The 19178-nt window shown below is 44.8% G+C and overlaps 1 protein-coding gene across 5 annotated transcripts in view; it reads left to right on the forward strand.

Annotated features, from left to right (window-relative positions):
* LOC147109195 (echinoderm microtubule-associated protein-like 5) overlaps positions 1–19178 on the forward strand; it is a 236892-nt gene that overhangs the window by 45647 nt on the left and 172067 nt on the right. For all 5 annotated transcript variants that reach the window (XR_015080190.1, XM_086002884.1, XM_086002885.1 and 2 more), the window contains 2 exons: positions 13778–13963; positions 16008–16143. Coding sequence is in view for 4 of the 5 variants with exons in the window: in XM_086002884.1 (XP_085859010.1) it covers positions 13778–13963; positions 16008–16143 (322 nt within the window). In the remaining variant the exon portion in view is untranslated. The remainder of the gene's footprint in view (positions 1–13777; positions 13964–16007; positions 16144–19178) is intronic.

Here is a 19178-nt window from a genome sequence, read left to right on the forward strand (position 1 = left end):
CGTCATCTCCTTCAATCTGAGCAATTGCAGATGCTACTGGTGAGAGTAGTTTAAGACTGCTAACCACTCTCCCAAAACACATCATCCAGCAGTATTTTCTTGATGGTGGTTTCCATATCCCCAGACTGGGATATTGCCATTTCTTGCAGCGACTCCTTACCCTCCAGAAGGCTGTTCTACATTATGACAACGCCACCCCATCTAGTGTTGCTGGGCAGCTTCAGTGTGGTGTTCTTGTTCTTTGTCGTTTGCTTGGAGTTTTAGGTTGCTGCAACTACCTGTTTTCCCCTGACATACTTAACAACTTGCTTGGCTCTCTTGTACAGTGTTTCCATGGTTCTCAAACCCATGATGTCCTTGAGGAGCAGGTTGAGTCCATGAGCTGCGCACCCAATAGATGTAATATGAGGGTAGGCCTCCTCCACTTGAGCCTAAGCAGCCTTCATATTTGCAGCATTGTCAGTAACTACTGTAAAGACCTTTTGTGATCCAAGATCGTTGATGACCGCTTTCAGCTCATCAGCAATGTATGTGCCAGTGTGTCTGTTGTCCTTCATGTCTGTGCTCTTGAACACTGGGAGAGGAGTGGAGACGATGTAGTTTATGATGCCCTCCCCTCGTACATTTGACCACCCATCTGAGATAACTGCAACACAGTCTGCCATCTCTATTGTTTCTCTGAGCTTTCCTTGGACTCTGTTATACACAGCCTCCAGCAAATAAGCAGACAACGCATTCTGGTGGGAGGACAGTATGCAGGGCGAATAACATTGAAAAATCTCTTCCAGTACACATTGGCTGTGAGCATGAGGGGTGAGCCTGTTGCATATACAGCTCGAGCAAGGCACTCATCTGCATTCTTCTGGCTATGGTTATCCATTGTATCAAAGAACCTTCCAAGTGGGCCAGGAGTTGCTGATGATAAGGAGCCTGATGCTGAATGTGAACCATCATCTTCTTGAATGGAAGCAGAGGAACTCTGGGCTGACTGCTGTGAGCTTTGAGTGAAGTTGTTGCATTTGGATAAATGCTGCTGCACCTTTGTGGCATTCTTTATATATGGCTTTGTACAGTGTTTGCACATGTACACAGTCTTTCCATCTTTAATGTCTGGGGTAAAATGCTTCCACGCATCCGACGGTAAACGTGACATTGATCTATGCGGAGAAATAAAGAGCATTCGTCTCTGTGTCGAACTGCGGTCGATCAGCACGATTGCAACAGGGTGAGTAAATTTTTCCTGATGCTCCATGTGATGGAAGCATGACTTGTGCACGCACAACGCTACATCACCAATAGAGGGAACTAATCGCTCATCCAACCAAGCAGGACACATTTGTTCACAGTCACACACAAAACTTGTAATTATTAAAACAAGCCAAATAAGAAGATAAACCTATATTGATTAAGAAATTCCTTAATAATTAAGATTCCATCTCTGTTAGTAATTTTAGGAGAGGACCTGTGGGGGAAAAAAAATGAAAGAAATACAAAAAAAAACCAAAAGCAATATTATGCTAGCATGTGCTTTTTTGGGCAAAATTCCCAAAATCCCCAAGCTAAACTTCCCGTGGAAAATTTCTGGAAATTTACGGGAAACTTTCCACCCCTTCGCAACCCTAGTCCTGCCTCCAACAACTTCTGGCCAACCCATGCTATTTTCCCTTGATTGACCTTGGTAAGCCCGGCAGGCCAATTAAGGGAAAGCAGGTTGCAGAGAACGTCAACGTATGGCATTTAATTTTGACAAATGAATTGTCATCGTTTGACAGCTCTGTGAAGCTGTCAAACAATGACATTCTCTGAATTCAAGACCTCATCAAACATCTTTCTTTTGCAGAAATGAGATGGTTGTTGCATTGGAGAATGCAATGGCCATCTGTCATCTCCAACGCGGAGGTGCGAGACTCTCCGCATACCCACCGACTGAAGCCTGCAGGAAGAAACAAAGGTAAGTACACTTTTACTAACACTTTGCACTTACCTCAGATACTCACCTCTCCACACTTGCACCCATCACTCACCTTCACAGCACACTTTTGCACCCTCCTGACCCCTGCAGACCCATTACTCGCCTCGCTGACCTGGCGGTATCCGGAGCCTTCGGGATGCCTGTACTTGTGAGGGCAAAAGGGGGAAAATCCTATTTTCTGCCTGTTAACTACCTGTTAACAGGCAGTTAATAGGCTTTAATCCCTTACGGGACCTGGCGCGGGACTGTTACCCACCTCCTGGGAAGATGGCATTGAGGCGGGCTGGGCACCCGCCCCCAAATTCTGCCATTTTCCTGGCAGTTCCGCCTCCATACCCATCTCCCCAGGGCTGGCAAGATCGCGCTCCTCGAGTCTCTTCGCTGGGAGCAAGCGGAAGCCAAGCACAAACAGCAGAAGGAGCGCACATCAACCCAAGAACCCCACCTGTGACAGAGACTGTAGGTCATGCATTGGACTCATCAGTCACCTGAGAACTCATTTCTAGTGTGGAAGCAAGTCATCCTCGGTTCTGAGGGACTGCCTAAGAGAAGAAGATACTGTATTCATTGCTCACTGTGGTCTCTTGTACATTGTGGAAACTAAATGCAGATTAGGTGGGCACTTTGATGAGTACCTCTGTTCTGTCTGCAAGTGTGACACTGAGCTACCTGTGGCTCACCATTTTAAGTTCCCCTTCCGTTCCCACTTTGATCTCTATCGTCGGCCTTGTACAATGTTCCAATGAAGCTCAACACAAGCATATTAAGAGCAATATCTGCTGTTTCTCCTAGGCACCCCGCAACCCTCTGACCTTAACACTGACTTCATTAACTTTAAACTATTTTCATATTTTGAAACCTGTTTTCCATTTCTCCCATTTTCTTGCATTTTCCCAGGTCTCCCACTTCTTTAGCTAATTAACACATCCTTTGTTTCTGTAATGTTTTAATATTTCTGTTGATTTACTTGATTTGAGATGATCTGCTATGTCATGCCACTCATAATTGTTTTCTAGGTTTTTATTTTTTATTCATAAATTTCCCCTCCCCCCTCATTTTTTGATTGTATTAATATGCCTGCCTGCCTATTGTGTTTCAATTCTGAAGAAAGCTCCACACCCAAAACATGAACATGTCTGTTCTCTCCTTAGATGCTGACAGACCTGATGTGTGTTTATAGCATTTTTTCAGTTTGTTTTTTCACTGGATGTGTAGAGCTATATGTTTTTTATTTTAACCATTGTAATGTATATACCTTTTAAGGGGGGAACTACTTTTTACAGCTCATGTATACTGTAGTACCGGCAGTGACCACACCTGTATATAGCACTGAGTAGTAATCTGTACAGTTCAGTTCCAGAGTGAGCTACGTTGAGTAAACACCTGTTGTACCGTTCTCCTGCAGTCTTGTGTCTTACTACTGACGGACACAACATTGGCGACGAGGCAAATTCGATCCTACCTGCAACTCTGCATCACCTCCCAGGGATTCTATCCTGGAGACCAGTAGATTGGAGGTCAAGGCCAGAGACACGGGCGTCGACCACGGGCAACCGCCCAGTCATCCAGCAGAGACTCGAGCATTGCGGGGGAGGCTGTTGAGAGCCAGGCTTGGCTTTCCAGTCGCGGTGGTCCAGCGAAATGGGCTGGCAACAGGTAGTGCGCAGACCCTTCCCGGACAGCGGTGGGCTAGAGCCCGACCGAGCGGCACAGCAAAGGGCCGAGCAGTGTCGACGGGGGTGGGGGGAGGGGGGGGAGAGAGAGCGAGAGAGCGAGCGAGACGCACAGGGCGCAGCCGGTGTTCAGGGGCCGAGCAGCGTCGAGGGGAGGGAGAAAGACGCGCAGAAACCCGCGAGGCGCCGCTATTGCCATGAGGACCGCCGAGAGCGGCGTTGGCAGCAGCGGGGGAGGAAGGAAAGCGCGGGAGACGCCATTTTAAGCCACACCCAAAATGCCGAAGAGTGGCAGTATCACCGCATTTGACGATGAAGTCGAAGATTGGACTACATATGTCGAACGAACAGAGGTATACTGCAAGGCAAATGAGGTGTCAGATGACAAGAAAGCGCCGGTATTGTTAAATTTAATGGGTGCAAAGACGTATGGCTTATTACAAAATCTAGTAACCCCAGTGAAGCCAGTGGAAAAGAGTTTTGGAGACATAGTGACGATACTACAGGAAAATTTAAACCCCACACCGCTGCTGATAGCAGAAAGATTCAAGTTTCACAAACGGAACCAGCATAAGGATGAAAGCAATGCTGAATATTTAACAGAACTGCGCAAACTATCGAAACACTGCCAGTTTGGAACGGGACTGGCAGATACCTTAAGGGACAAGTTTGTGTGTGGGCTTCAAAGTGAAGGAACCCAGAAACGGCTTTTATCTGAAAAGGACCTTACGCTGGACAAGGCTTTCAGCATTGTGGTATCATATGAAGCAGCAGCACGGGGCGCTGCAGAGATACAACAGAGACCGCAAGAATATGGCACAAACGAAATGTCATACAGAACAGAGAAGTGCTATCGCTGCGGCAGAACAACACACGACCACAATGATTGCTGGTTCAAAGACAAAGTGTGCAGACAGTGTGGAAAAGTAGGACACACAGCACGAGTCTGCAGGTCGGGAAAGAAAACCAGCAATAAGAAATCTCCAAAAGAAAAGTACAAGAAGGTACATAAGGTGACGGAGAATAGTTCAGACGAACAAAAGAGTGATACCGACTCCGAAAGCAGGGAGCTGAGTTGTCTGAAACTACATAATGTGATCAAAATGGAGGATCACCGAACCATTTGGGTCGCTCTCAAGATAGCAGGAGTCCAGGTAAAAATGGAATTGGACACAGGATCAGCCCTAACAGTCATAAACCGACGGGACTACGAGCGGCTATTCTCACACATACCCTTGAGAGACACAAAAATTATTTTGAAGACGTACACTGGGCAAAAAGTCTACCCCAAATGAAAAATAAGGGTGACCGTTATATATAACGGTAAGGAAACACCAAAACTAGACCTGTATGTATTGCAAGATGGAGGACCACCATTACTGGGACGTGAATGGATTCGGAAAATACAGCTGGATTGGCATTCCATACAAGCACTGACTGTGGCTGCCAAAAAGGATGATGACGTCACACCTGGGCGGCTGTCAAAGATCCTAACCGACGCGCAAGAAGTGTTCCAGCAAAGACTCGGAACACTAAAAGACATGACAGCAACAATTAAAATCGAAGAAAACGCAAGCCCAAAATTTTTTAAGTACCTTATGCGATCCGCCCAGCCGTCGAAGCAGAGCTGGAGAGTTTGGAACGTTCAGGAGTACTGTCCAAGGTAGCCTGGAGCAAGTGGGCTACACCCATTGTCCCTGTGATGAAAAAGTCGTTGAGCAGCACGCCTGGGGAACCAAGGAAGGTTCGCATCTGTGGGGACTTTAAGCTAACAGTGAACCCAGTCCTTCACACCGTGCAATATCCACTTCCGCGGATTGAAGATATTTTCGCCTCGCTATCTGGAGGGAAATGCTTCACTAAGATTCATCTGGCCCAGGCGTATCTGCAAATGGAGGTAGAAGAAGCATCAAAAAAAACCTCACAATCAACACCCATAAAGGTCTCTACCAATACAACTGGCTGGTATTCGGGGTAGCATCAGCTCCGGCTATTTGGCAAAGGGCAATGGAACAAGTCCTGCAAGGGATCCCAGGGACCCAGTGTTATTTGGACGACATCCTGGTCACGGTTGAAAATGACAGTGATCACCTCGCCAAACTGGAGCAGGTGCTCACTAGATTGAAGGAATATGGGCTCCGAGCTAACCGCCCCAAATGCGAGTTTTTTAACAAACCGATCTCGTATTGTGGCCACGTTATTGATGAAGAGGGGTTACATAAGTCCCCAGAAAAGATTGAGTCAGTAGTCAAGGCTCCAGCACCGGAAAACGTGTCACAACTGAGGTCGTTCCTCGGGCTGGTAAACTACTACCATAAGTTCTTGCCAAATTTGTCTACAATACTACACCCACTGAACACCCTACTGCAAACTGGAGTGCCATGGAAGTGGAGTGACTAATGTAAACGAGCTTTCCAGATGAGCAAAACACTAATCACATCGAAAGAGGTATTGGCCCATTTCAACCCAGCACTACCAATTCGGTTGGCGTGTGATGCGTCACCCTACGGCATTGGAGCGGTGCTGTCGCACAAATTCTCAGACGGCTCAGAGAGGCCAATAGCCTTTGCGTCACGATCACTAACCTCAGCCGAGCGTAACTACGCCCAGATTGACAGGGAGGCCCTCAGCCTAGTGCGGGGAGTGAAAAAGTTCAATCACTATCTGCACGGGCAAAAATTCACCTTGCTGACTGACCACCAGCCTCTTGTCTCCATTTTTAATCCAAAGAAGGGCGTTCCGGTGATGACTGCGCAACGACTACAAAGATGGTCACTTTTTCTAGGGGCGCACCACTATGAGATTGAATATAAGGGCACGAAACAGCATGGAAATGCTGATGGGCTATCACGCCTGCCACTACCTACTGCGGAGGAAGCACCAGCAGTGGATGCTGTCGAAATATTTCATTCGACTATAGTTGAATACCTACCGGTAACTAACGCTCGTATAGAAAAGGAGACCCGAAATGACCCGACACTGTCTCGGGTATATGATTTGACGGTGAAGGGATGGCCAGCACATGGCGACTCACTGTTGCCAGCATTCTCGACAAGAAGAGAACAGCTGTTAGTGTGCCGGGGGACCTTGATGTACGGATCCCGAGGGGTAATTCCACCCAAGTTAAGGGATAGAGTGCTCAATGAGCTTCATGAGGGTCATCTGGGAGGGGTAAAAATGAAAAGCCTTGCCAGGGCTTATGTGTGGTGGCCGGGAATCGATAAACAAATCGAGGACCTGACCAAGAGCTGCTCAGGATGCCAGAAAGTCCAAAATGCACCACCACATGCCCCTCTACACCCATGGGAGTGGCCCTCATCTCCATGGCAACGGGTGCATATTGATTTTGCTGGTCCATTCATGGACTCAATGTTTTTAATAGCCGTGGATGCGCACTCGAAATGGCCTGAGGTGATCAAAATGTCCTCCACCACCACGGAGAAAACTATTGCAGTCCTACGGACCATTTTTGCCAGAACAGATTTGCTCCGATAACGGACCACAGTTTGTGTCCGAAGAGTTCCGGAGCTTTATGAAGAAGAATGGGGTAAGGCATTACACATCCGCCCCGTATCATCCAGCCACAAATGGATTGGTTGAGAGGTTCGTACAAACCTTTAAGAAGGCAATAAAGGCTATGTACAATGACAACATTCCGCTGCAGCATAAGGTGGACAATTTCCTGTTCGCCTACCGGAATGCGACACATGCAGTCACCAACCAGGCCCCAGTCATGATGTTCTTTAACCGAAGGTTAAGATCTCGCCTGGATTTGCTCAGACCAAACGTACAAAGAGATGTTGAGCGTAAGCAATTCCAGCACATTCATGAGAAGCCAACAAGGAGCTTCAATGTAGGGCAACCAGTCTTGGCCCGCGACTACCGAACAGAAAAATGGCAGCCAGGAACGATATGCACATGGCAGGGCCCACTAATGTACACAGTGGACGTTGGGGAGAACATCGTGAGACGCCATGCTGACCAGATCCTAGAGTCACAGGAACAAGTCAACCCCATGCCTCGCCCATACGTACCTGGTGAGGAACCCGACGTACAGGTCGCATCTACCCCAGAAACAGTAGCATCGGAAGCTGATGACCCAACCGACGACAGGGTGCCAGAATCGCCTCCGCACCAAGAGCGAGACACTCGGGAAAGGCGCTATCCAGAAAGGATCAGGAAGCCTCCCCAAAGACTGAATATAAAAATGGACTATTTTCAGCTAACGTATGTTAAAAGTGTTAATTGTAATTAGTTTGATATTTAATTGTTAAATGAGTGTTATGGTACTGTTAATCTAAAAGGGGAGGAATTGTAATGTATATACCTGTAAGGGGGGAACTACTTTTTACAGCTCATGTATACTGTAGTACCGACAGTGACCACACCTGTATATAGCACTGAGTAGTAATCTGTACAGTTCAGTTCCAGGGTGAGCCACGTTGAGTAAACACCTGTTGTACCGTTCTCCTGCAGTCTTGTGTCTTACTACTGACGGACACAACAACCATATTCTAAATCATCAAGGTACAGTCCCCCCACTTAAAACGCCCATGTTTAAAACGGGCAGTTGTGTATGTCGGCCAAAAAAGCCCTAATAACCATTTGCACTAACGTCAATTTCAGAGTTGCCGGTTATAGCGTCTTAAGTGCACTGTTTATTTTGGGCAGAAGCAGCTGTGCTTACTCCCTAGTTTGCACCTCGTTAAGGTGCATTGAATGCAAAATAAGCATAACTAACAGTTCTGACGAAGGGTTCGACCCGAAACGTTGACTCTGTTTCTCTCTCCTCGATGCTGCCTGGCCTGCTGAGTGTTTCCTGCATTTTCTGTCGTTATGTCAGATTTCCAGCATCCGCAGTATTTTGCTATTGTATAACTAAATAACATCCCGTTATTATTCAATTACCTTTTGTGTACATACACCCTTCTACTCCCCTCTAAATTGTGTGGGGTTTACAGTCTGTACAAAGCACTGACTGCAGTTTAAATAAAGCTAGTTGTATTGCATGTAGTCTTGTTTAGTTTGTTCGTGATCTACATAATTCTTGGTTATTTAATAGAGTACTGTAATAGCACTATCATGTTAATACCGGCCATTGCGTATAGTGGACAAATAGCGTTCGCATGAATACGCCGCTATAAGCAGTGGGGACGTATTTATGTGAAAAAGGCTACTCCTTTACCAAGTGGTGATCCTGAACAATGAACATCTCCTTGGCATACAAGGAATGATATAATTGCCTTGGAGGGAGTGCAGTGAAGGTTCACTAGGCTGCTTCCTGGGATTGAGGGGATTGCCCTATGAGGAGAGATTGAGTAGACTAGGCCTATATTCCTTAGAGTTTAGAAGAATGAGTGGTGATCTAATTGAAACATATAAAATTCTTAAGGGGCTTAATAGGGTTAATGCTGGGAAAATGTTTTCCCGGGCTGGGGAATCTAGAACACATAGTGACAGTCACAGAATAAGGGGTAGGCCATTTCGGACTGAGATGAGGAGTAATTTTTTCACTCAAAGGGTTGTGAATCTTTGTAATTCTGTACCCCAGTCGTGGAGTATATTCAAGACAGAGGTCAATAAATTTTTGGGAACGAAGTGAATTAAGTGATATGGGGATAGTGCCAGAAGGTGGAGTTGAGGTAGAAGATCAGCCATAATCTTGTTGAATGGTGGAGCAGGCTCGAAGGGCCAAATGGCCTACTCCAGCTCCTATTTCTTATGTTCTTGTATGCACTTGGACTACCCAGTTATAGTTCTCTGGGATCTTTGCATTGATAGCTGTTGTTCTGTGGAAAATTATATGATACATGTAGTCTCTGGACCACATCACTTTTTTGAGGGATTTATTAGGGCAGATTGCATACAGAGAATAAGATATTGCTGATGAGTTAAATAAATATGTGCACTGGTTTTCCTTCTAATGTTGATGGCATCTTGTTTTAAAAAAATCTGAAACATTTTCCCACTACGGTGTTGGCCTAACATCCACATTGATATCATGTAATGATAGCAAAATACTGCAGATGTTGGAAATCCGAAATAACAACAGAAAATGCTGGAAAAACTCAGCAGGTCAGGCAACATCCGTGGAGAGAAATTTGAGTTGACGTTTCGGGTCGAACCCTTCTTCAAAACTGGAAAGAAAAGAAAATGGATCGAAGGCAGGGCTGTGATCGGACAAAAGAAGTGAAAGAAACAAAAGAGCTAGACGAGATAGTAATAGGCTGAGATTAGGTGTAAAGTGTAATGGCAGGGCAAGAGATAGCTGCCAGGTGTGAGAGAGAAACAAAAGGAAAGAGGGGGGGTGGAAAGGAGTGGAAAAATTACAAGAAAAAATGTAATTGTTGAGGTTGTACATGCTCATAATTTTAACTTTAATTGATGCTTATATAATTTTAAAATATTGAGCATTTGTCTGGACAGTAGTGAAAGTTGATCCACATAACTGTTCTGAAAGCAGTTTAACACTAAATTATAATTCTGTTCTTCTACCACACTTATGATATAAACTGAATAGTTAATAGTAAGTAATTGAATGCAAAATTAAGAGTGTGAGGGGAATATACACAATGGGATCGATTTTCGGTGTGCTGTGAGGCGGGCTTTTAGGCGCGCGGGGGGCAAAAATCCCGAATTCGGGGGTCCCGACACCATCCAGCCCAAAACCCGCCTCCACGTAAGTTTCAAAGGAGGCGGGTACTCGCCCCGCACTGGGACCCGCCGACCCGAGGCGGGAAGGGATTAGTGCCAATTAACTGCCTGTTAACAGGTAGTTAACAGGCAGTTTTTAGCCTAATCCCTATGTTGAAGGGTGTCATATGGGATTCCCGACGGCTCCAAACCACGCCAGGTTAGAGGAGGCGGGCCGTCGGGTTGAAGGACTTGGAGGGGTCGAGATGTCCGTGTTCAGGTGAGTGATGGGTGCATGAGTGCAAAGGTAAGTGTGTTTGGTGTGTCTAAGGTGTGTAAAGAAGTTTAAATTACCTGTACTTACCTTTACAGCCTTTCTTCCTCTAGGCTTCGGGAGTCCATCATTCAGCCGACACTGAAAGCAGAATGGCCGCGAGCTGTCAAAAGTGACAGCCTTCAGCTTTCAGTGCCGGCGTGATTTCTAACTGAGTCTGCGTAGAAGGACTCAGGTTAGAAGTAAGACTGTCAGTGTTTGACAGCTTCAAACAGCTGTGAAACACTGATATTTCATCTGCCAACACGTCTTGACAGATGAAATTTCAGTCTGTGACATCACCTGTTGCTGGGTGGCCCTTAATTGGCCTGCTGAAACCTCTGGGTGACTTTAATCTACATATAGATTGGGCCAACCAAATTAGTAACAATACTGTGGAGGAGGAATTCCTGGAGTGTTTACGGGATGGTTTCCTGGACCAATATGTCGAGGAACCAACTAGAGATCAGGCCATCTTAGACTGGGTATTATGTAACGAGAAAGGATTAATTAGCAATCTTGTTGTATGAGGCCCCTTGGGTCGGAGTGATCATAATATGATCGAATTCTTCATTAAGATGGAGAATGAAGTAGTTGACTCGGAGACTAGGGTCCTCAATTTAAATAAAGGAAACTACGATGGTCTGAGGAGCGAGTTGGGTAGGATTGATTGGGGAATGGCACTCAAAGGGTTGACGGTGGATAGGCAATGGCAAACATTCAAAGACATAATGGATGAACTACAGAATTTGTTTATCCCAGTTTGGCATAAAAATAAAACAAAAAAGGTGACCCAACCGTGGCTAACAAGGGAAATTAGGGATAGCATAAGGTCCAAGGAGAGGGCATATAAATTGGCCAGAAAAAGCAATAATCCTGAGGATTGGGAGCAGTTTAGGATTCAACAAAGGAGGACAAAGGGATTAATTAAGAAAGGGAAAATAGAATATGAGAGTAAGCTTTCAGGGAACATAAAAACTGACTGTAAAAGCTTTTATAGATATGTGAAGAGAAAAAGATTGGTGAAGTCAAGCGTAGGTCCCTTGCAGTCAGAATCGAGGGAATTTATAATGGGGAACAAAGAAATGGCAGACCAACTAAATACATATTTTGGTTCTGTCTTCACAAAGGAGGACACAAATAACCTCCCAGAGATGCCGGGGAACATAGGGTCTGATGAAAGGGTGGAACTGAAAGAAATCAGTATTTGTAGGGAAATGGTGTTAGGAAAATTGATGGGGCTGAAGGCCAATAAATCCCCAGGACCTGATAATCTACATCCCAGGGTACTTAAGGAAGTGGCCCTAGAAATAGTAGATGCATTGCTGGTCATCTTCCAGAACTCGATAGGCTCTGGAACGGTACCCATGGATTGGCGGGTAGCTAATGTTACCCCACTATTCAAAAAAGGTGGTAGAGAAAAGGCAGGGAATTATAGACCGGTAAGCTTGACATCGGTAGTGGGGAAAATGCTAGAGTCCATTATAAAAGATGTAATAGCAGAGCACTTGGAAAGCAGTGACTGGATCGGACAAAGTCAACATGGATTTACAAAAGGTAAATCATGCTTGACTAATCTACTGGAATTTTTTGAGGATGTAACTGGTAAAATAGATAAGGGAGCACCAGTGGATGTGGTGTATTTGGACTTTCAGAAGGCTTTCGATAAGGTCCCGCATAAGAGATTAGCGTGCAAAATTAAGGCACATGGGATTGGGGGCAAGGTATTGACTTGGATAGAGAACTGGTTGGCGGACAGAAAGCAAAGAGTTGGAATAAACGGGTCGTTTTCCGAGTGGCAGGCAGTGACTAGTGGGGTAGCGCAAGGATCGGTCCTAGGACCCCAGCTGTTCACAATATATATTAATGATCTGGACGAGGGAATTGGATGTAATATCTCCAAATTTGCAGACGACACAAAGCTGGGTGGGAGGGTATGCTGTGAGGAGGATGTCGTGAAACTCCAGTATGATTTGGACAGGTTGGGTGATTGGGCAGAAACATGGCAAATGCACTATAATGTGGATAAATGTGAGGTTATCCACTTTGGTGGCAAAAACAGGAAGGCAGATTATTATTTGAATGGCAATAGATTGGGAGAAGGGGAAGTGCAAAGAGACCTGGGTGTTCTTGTGCACCAGTCGCTGAAGGTAAGCATGCAGGTGCAGCAGGCGGTTAAGAAGGCAAATGGTATGTTGGCCTTCGTAGCAAGAGGGTTCGAGTACAAGAACAAGGATGTCTTGCAGTTATACAGGGCCTTGGTGAGACCACACCTTGAGTATTGTGTGCAGTTTTGGTCGCCTTACCTGAGGAAGGACGTTCTTGCTATGGAAGGAGTGCAGTGAAGATTCACCAGGCTGCTACCTGGGATGGCAGGAATGACGTATGAGGAGAGATTGTGTCGATTGGGCTTATACTCACTGGAGTTTAGAAGATTGAGAGGGGATCTCATCGAAACCTATAAAATTCTGTCAGGCCTGGACAGACTAGATGCAGGAAGGATGTTTCTGATGGCCGGGGAGTCCAGAACCAGGGGTCATAATCTAAGGATAAGGGGTAAGCCATTTAGGACTGAAATGAGGAGGAATTTCTTCACCCAGAGAGTGGTGAACCTGTGGAATTCTCTGCCACAGAGGGCGGTGGAGGCCAGTTCATTAAGTATATTCAAGAAAGAGTTGGATATATTTCTTAAGGCTAAAGGGATCAAGGGATATGGGGAGAAGGCAGGGACGGGGTACTGAATTTGGATGATCAGCCATGATCTCATTGAATGGCGGAGCAGGCTCGAAGGGCCGAATGGCCTACTCCTGCGCCTATCTTCTATGTTTCTATGTTTCAACAAGGTCAATCAAGTGAAAATCGCGTGGATTGGCCGCATCTCGATGGAGGCGGGACTAAAACCCGAAAGTTGTACTCCCGCCTCCTTCTGAATGAAAATCCAGCCCAATGTGTTGCTGCAAAGATTTAAGAGTTATCCATTTCTGGTCACAAAGAAAAATTCTATACTCTCTGCCATCAAATATATTATTGCTTATTTTTATAAGTGTTAGACACAAGACTTTTAGTATAACAAAAGTAATCTACTTTCTCTTTAGGTATTGAATTATAGATTTGGAAATAACATTTCTTTTTGTGTATGTGTTTTTGAAGTACAAACCTGAAGTTGCTTTTTTTTTTCTTTTTCAGTTTTGGAGTTTATGTGGGAATGCCTTAACAGCAAAACGGGGTGTATTTGGCAAAACTGGAGAGCTCCAGACTATTTTGTGCCTGGCCTGTGCACGAGATGAGATTACTTATTCAGGAGCACTAAATGGTGACATTTATGTATGGAAAGGGATTAATCTTGTGCGAACTGTCCACAGTGCACATGGGGTAAGTATGTATGACTGGAATTGTATTGCTTTTGAATGGAAAAAATGCCAAATGATGAAATGTGTTAATTCATTTTTGAGGTCTCTTTTTTGGAACTAGGGTTTCAAAAGTTTGAATATGACTGAGGATTTATACTGACGTTTTGAGCAACCAAATGCCATTTACTTGTTAGATTATGGGCATTTGTTCTCCTGTGCATAATACTTTCCTGTACGTGATAACTCAACCAATTGGCAATAAAAGCAGAACATGCTGATCATACACAGCAGGCCCATCAGCTCCTGTAAAGAGAAGAGGCAGGTTATTGAAGTTTGGAGTCTGTGATTGTATTCTGATGAAGGATCACACACTCAAAATGTTGGAAACATTTTCTCTCTGAAAACATTGTTTTCTCGTTACAGATGCTGATGGATGTCCTGTGCATGTGCAGCTTTTTTTTTGTTTCCAGCATTTGCACTTTTTTCTTATTTTACACTTTAGAATTCAGTTCAAGGGTAAAATGGTATTGATTGTGACCTTGCAATCTTCCTCGTTCCTTTAGAAACATAAACCCCGATCTTGACACGGGTGGGGGGTCAGGAATTCCCCACATGCCCAGGAACAGGTAGCCTGCTGCTAGGGTTGTGATAGCATGGTGGATGGGCGTCCGGATCTGTGGTTGGGGGGGTTGCTGGTGTCTGCGATCCTGGGGGGTCGTAGGCAGGTGGTGATCCTGGGAAGGGGGAAACAGGTTAGCTTGGGAGGCTGAGAGGTAGCGCTCCTGCTTCTCCTGGCCCACAAGCAGTGCTGGAAAAGCACTTGCCTCTCCACGTGGCAGTCCTCGCCTTCCTTTAGCTGCTGTGTTTCCCGAGACCCGGGAAACCCGGCCGGCCAGGGTTAAACCTGGAAGACAGATAAAATATGAGGCACGCAGCCTCATTATTATATTTAAATGACCAACTCGCCTCCTGGGAGCGGGTTGGTTGCCCGCCCTCTCGTCCTGCCTTCGTTAAAACCGGAAGTGGGCGGGTTGGGGTCGGATTTGAGATTTTTTAAATTTTCACATCCCACCCGACCCAAACCCACCTGTTTTTGGGTGTTAAAAGTCCCCCCATAGATTCTTGAATTGAAACTTTAATGGTATATGACATGACATGGCATTCCTATTTACCCAATAATGTCACACGTGGGTTTAAACTACAGCCAGAAAAATGCAATTGTAATTTGCTGTAACAGCATGTGATTGCACTCTGCAGCTTCTCATTCCGTGGTGCATTATTCAGTAATATTTAATTCAGAAAATTTGTATTTTGTAAAGAAAAAGTAGAATCAAAAGAAATGCCAAAGATGACCCAAAAATAAATAGGAAGGTCAGTATTTAAAGTATATTGTTTACTTTGCAGCAGGCTCACCAGGTTGACAGGTCACAGTCCGGGCAGCTTAGTTTTCCCTCTCCAATCATTTCTTGTATCTCCACCCTCTTTGGCAAATGCAGTAGAAACATTCATCCCTCACCAACACCACCAAAAATGGTCATTTATCTCATCTACTGTTTGTGGGACCTTGCTGTGTGCATGTTGGCTACTGTGCTTATCTACAAAGCTACAGTGACTACACTTTAAAAATAATATTCTCTTCCTTTTTCTGTCTGTGTTTCTCTCTCTCTCTCTCTCTCTCTCTCTCCCTCTCTCTCCCACACATGTTCTTGTGCTTGACTGCTCTTCTCTCTGGTCTCCTGCCTCATGTAAAAAAGAACACATTTAAACATTTAGATTGCACAGGTCTAGTTTTGAAAATAAGTCTAACTAGCTAAATGAAAAGCACTGCATTAATTGTACTATTGATGCCATACTTAGTTATAAGTTTCAATGCCCTACAAATAGTAATGCGTTCAGCTTGCTGTTCTATGTAATTGCGAATACCCAAGTTAGTAATGTTTGATCTGTCGCCATGCATATTTCAAGATGTGCCTGTTTTGAAATTCTGCAAATAAAGACTTCATCATAGTAATAAAGTTAACTTCACAGTATTAACAAAGTGACATTTTATTTAAAAACTCATTCAGTCAGGAATCTTCAGTATGAATGCCTGTGAAGAGGGATTTGCCACAGGAGGCCGAGATGGTTGTGTTCGCTTGTGGGATTTAAATTTCCAACCCATCACTTTGATTGATCTCAGGGAAACTGATCAAGGATACAGAGGTAAAGGAATAACCTGTTGCTTTTTCTGTCTATAACTGTCATTTAGCGTCAAGGTTTGTTGAAAGACTGCATGTGGGTTATATGTGTGTGCATGTCTTGGGTTTGCAGCGCAATAAGTGGCTTTGAAAAGTGTTTACATTGGATATACGGCACAGGATATACGGCACAGAAACAGGCCATTCGGCCCAACCAGTCCATATCAGTGTTTATGCTCCACTCGAGCCTCCTCCAGTCTTTCCTTCTTGCTGACTATCTTATATTGATGGCCTCTAGTTATGCTCTTCCCCACAGGTGGAAACATTCTCTCTGTATCCACTCTATCAGAACCTTTCATAATTTTAAAGACCTCTATTAGGTCACCCCTCAGCCTTTTTTCAAGAGAAAAGTGACCCAGCCTGTTCATCCGTTCCTGATAGGTATACCCTTGCATTTCTGGTATCACCCTTGTAAATATTCTCTGCACCCTCTCTGGTGCCTCTATATCTATGTTGGCTATAATACTCTTCACTCTCTTGCATTTTAGCCCAGGAGCATTAATATATTTGACTAAAGATCCTGCTATGATTTTGTTAGGCTTCACTGTTAGGACTGGTTTTACGGAATTACCTAACTTTGGGGGAATGAAGAGGGTGGAGAATTTCACCACCCCCCTCCCCCGCAATATCCTTCAAAATTATGGCCTCCGCCTGGAGATGGGCAAATACCAGGCATTCTGGGTCTCTTTTTGTGCAGGAATACAAAATAAAATTCTTTTTCAGGAGCAGTGAGCAGGCCAGTAAGGGAAGAGAGAATAAGTTGAAATGAATATCCTGCCCAAAGCTTGGTCAAGGACAGTGAAATAATCAAAGTAGGCATTATCCCCCTGGTCTCCAGTCAAACTGAACTCCAAAGGAAATGAGCAAAATGGAGTTTTACTATAATTGTTTCTCCCTTGGTCGCTGAATTGGGGAAGATCTATGATATATAAATTTTACATAGTCTATTAGGAGCGAGCTTAGTAAGCCAAATGGCTTTTTTAGTCCATGAACAATGGTATGGTCTGATCAGTGACACGATTGAGCCAGTGCAGTAGTTTTGCAAAGTGGAGCCTGCAGGATGTAGTCATTTTTATTATTTATCCTTTGCTACATTCCTGTGGGCTGGTACTTTTCAAAGTCACCTTACCTGAAAAACCCCCAGAAAATCCTGGAAATACTCAGCAGGTCAGGCAGCATCTGTGGAGCGAGAAACTGAGTTAACGTTTCAAGTCGATGACCTTTCGTCAGAGCCTGAAGGCATGTCCTCAGATGTGTCTTCCCTCCAATTATTGTGCATTCGTAGGGTCAGGTGTCAGCTTGGCTAATTGGTAGCAATCTTGCACCTGAGTGAGAAGGTTGTGGGTTCAAGCCACAATCTAGGACTTGAGTGTATAATCTACTGAAAGGTACCATCTTTCAGATGAGATGTTAAACTGAGGCTCCGTACGTATGTCTGTTCTGGTGGACATAAAAGATCCCATGGCACTACTTGAAGAGCAAGGATGTTCTTCTGCTGACCTGTCAAATATTTATCCCTCAACCATCACCAGAAAAACAGATTAACTGATCATGTTTGTTGGCTGCCATGTTTGCCTACATAAAAAGAGTGACTAATTTATTGGCTGTGAAGGATGTCTTGCTGCTGTGAAAGGCACTATATAAATGCATGCTCTTTCTTTAATTGTCTCTAAAAAAAAAACACATCTGTTAAGCTACCAATCAAATATGCAATTGACTAAATCTAATGGGAACAAATCAAATGCAGCAAAATGTGCAGATGAAGAATGAGTAGCCAGCAGAAACCTATGCAATCAAATCTCTCTGTCTGCCTTTTGCCTTCTTCACCCTGGTGAATGTATACAACTAGAAATAGCATAAGCTAAATATGTAAAAATTGCACAATTCTGAAATCAGTTACTCATAAAAATGTTAAAAATGCTTGCAATCATTTCCCTTGTATAGGCCTCCCTTCTCTTTGAAGCCTGGGTTTGCATTGGAAATTTTACCTGCGCCTTGGATTTAAAACTGCTTTGGACAAATTTTAAAGAGCTAGAAATTCATTATAGCCATTGAATGGGTGCTGTTAGGACAAAAGATGGTGAATTAGCGCCAGGCGAAAATGCTCTAGACTGCATGCAAAATTCATCCTCGCTGCTCAATAACATGATGGGAGTCTTAAATCAAGTCTAAAAACCCAAGCTCATTGGCGTTTACACTTAAAGGCTGGACCAATATCGGGTGCAGTCTAATCGCAACTCAGGATTGCCACAGGCTTTTTTCGCTACTTAAAGGGGAGGTTCATTGATGCTGCAGCACCTCATTCTCAGCATTGTTGGCTGTGCAGCTGCGTCAACAACCAGAAGAAGAAGGAGAAGGAGCACTTAATTACAAATCTTCATGGCAGATCGCTGCCCAAGGGAGAGAGCCCACAGGTTTTCCCATGAAACTTTGGAGACATTGGTTTTATCGTTGGAGAGAAGGCGGGCAGTCCTGTACCCACCAACTGGCAGGAGGCTCTCGCCACAAGTCTGCCGCACTATGTGGAGGGAAGTGGCACACCACATCACAGACCGCCCGTCCGGAAGCCCGATTGTCCGGCTGCCTCCTCCCTCCCTCCTGTTCCTTGTCTTCTTCCTTCTTCGTCCTCTTCCTCCTCGTCCTTGTCTTCCTCCCTCTGCGCACATGTTCCCGTCTTTCTCGCTGCCTACGCTCCCTCCGCCGTAGATCCTGAAGGGCGAGGTGATGTGCCAGTTCAGCCCCCATTAATCTTACCAAGTGTTGCAGTTTGAATCTTTGAACAATAACTGTAGCTACTTTTTACTTGCCACAAGACTCCTGATACAAAAGAACCTTGAAATTACTCAATGAAACTTGCAGAAACTGAAACGAACAAAAAGCCACTGAAACTGCACTAACCTGACAGGTGCGAGTGATTACCGATGATCCCTTGAAATAACGTCCCTACAGCCGGCTTCCTGGTGCTGCACGCCAGCTCTCCCTGTCGGTGTTTACTCCAGG

The sequence above is a fragment of the Somniosus microcephalus genome, chromosome 12 (genome assembly GCF_052327205.1).
Source record: "Somniosus microcephalus isolate GS21.2 chromosome 12, FLI_Smic_1.0, whole genome shotgun sequence".
NCBI classification, from domain to species: Eukaryota; Metazoa; Chordata; class Chondrichthyes; order Squaliformes; family Somniosidae; genus Somniosus; species Somniosus microcephalus.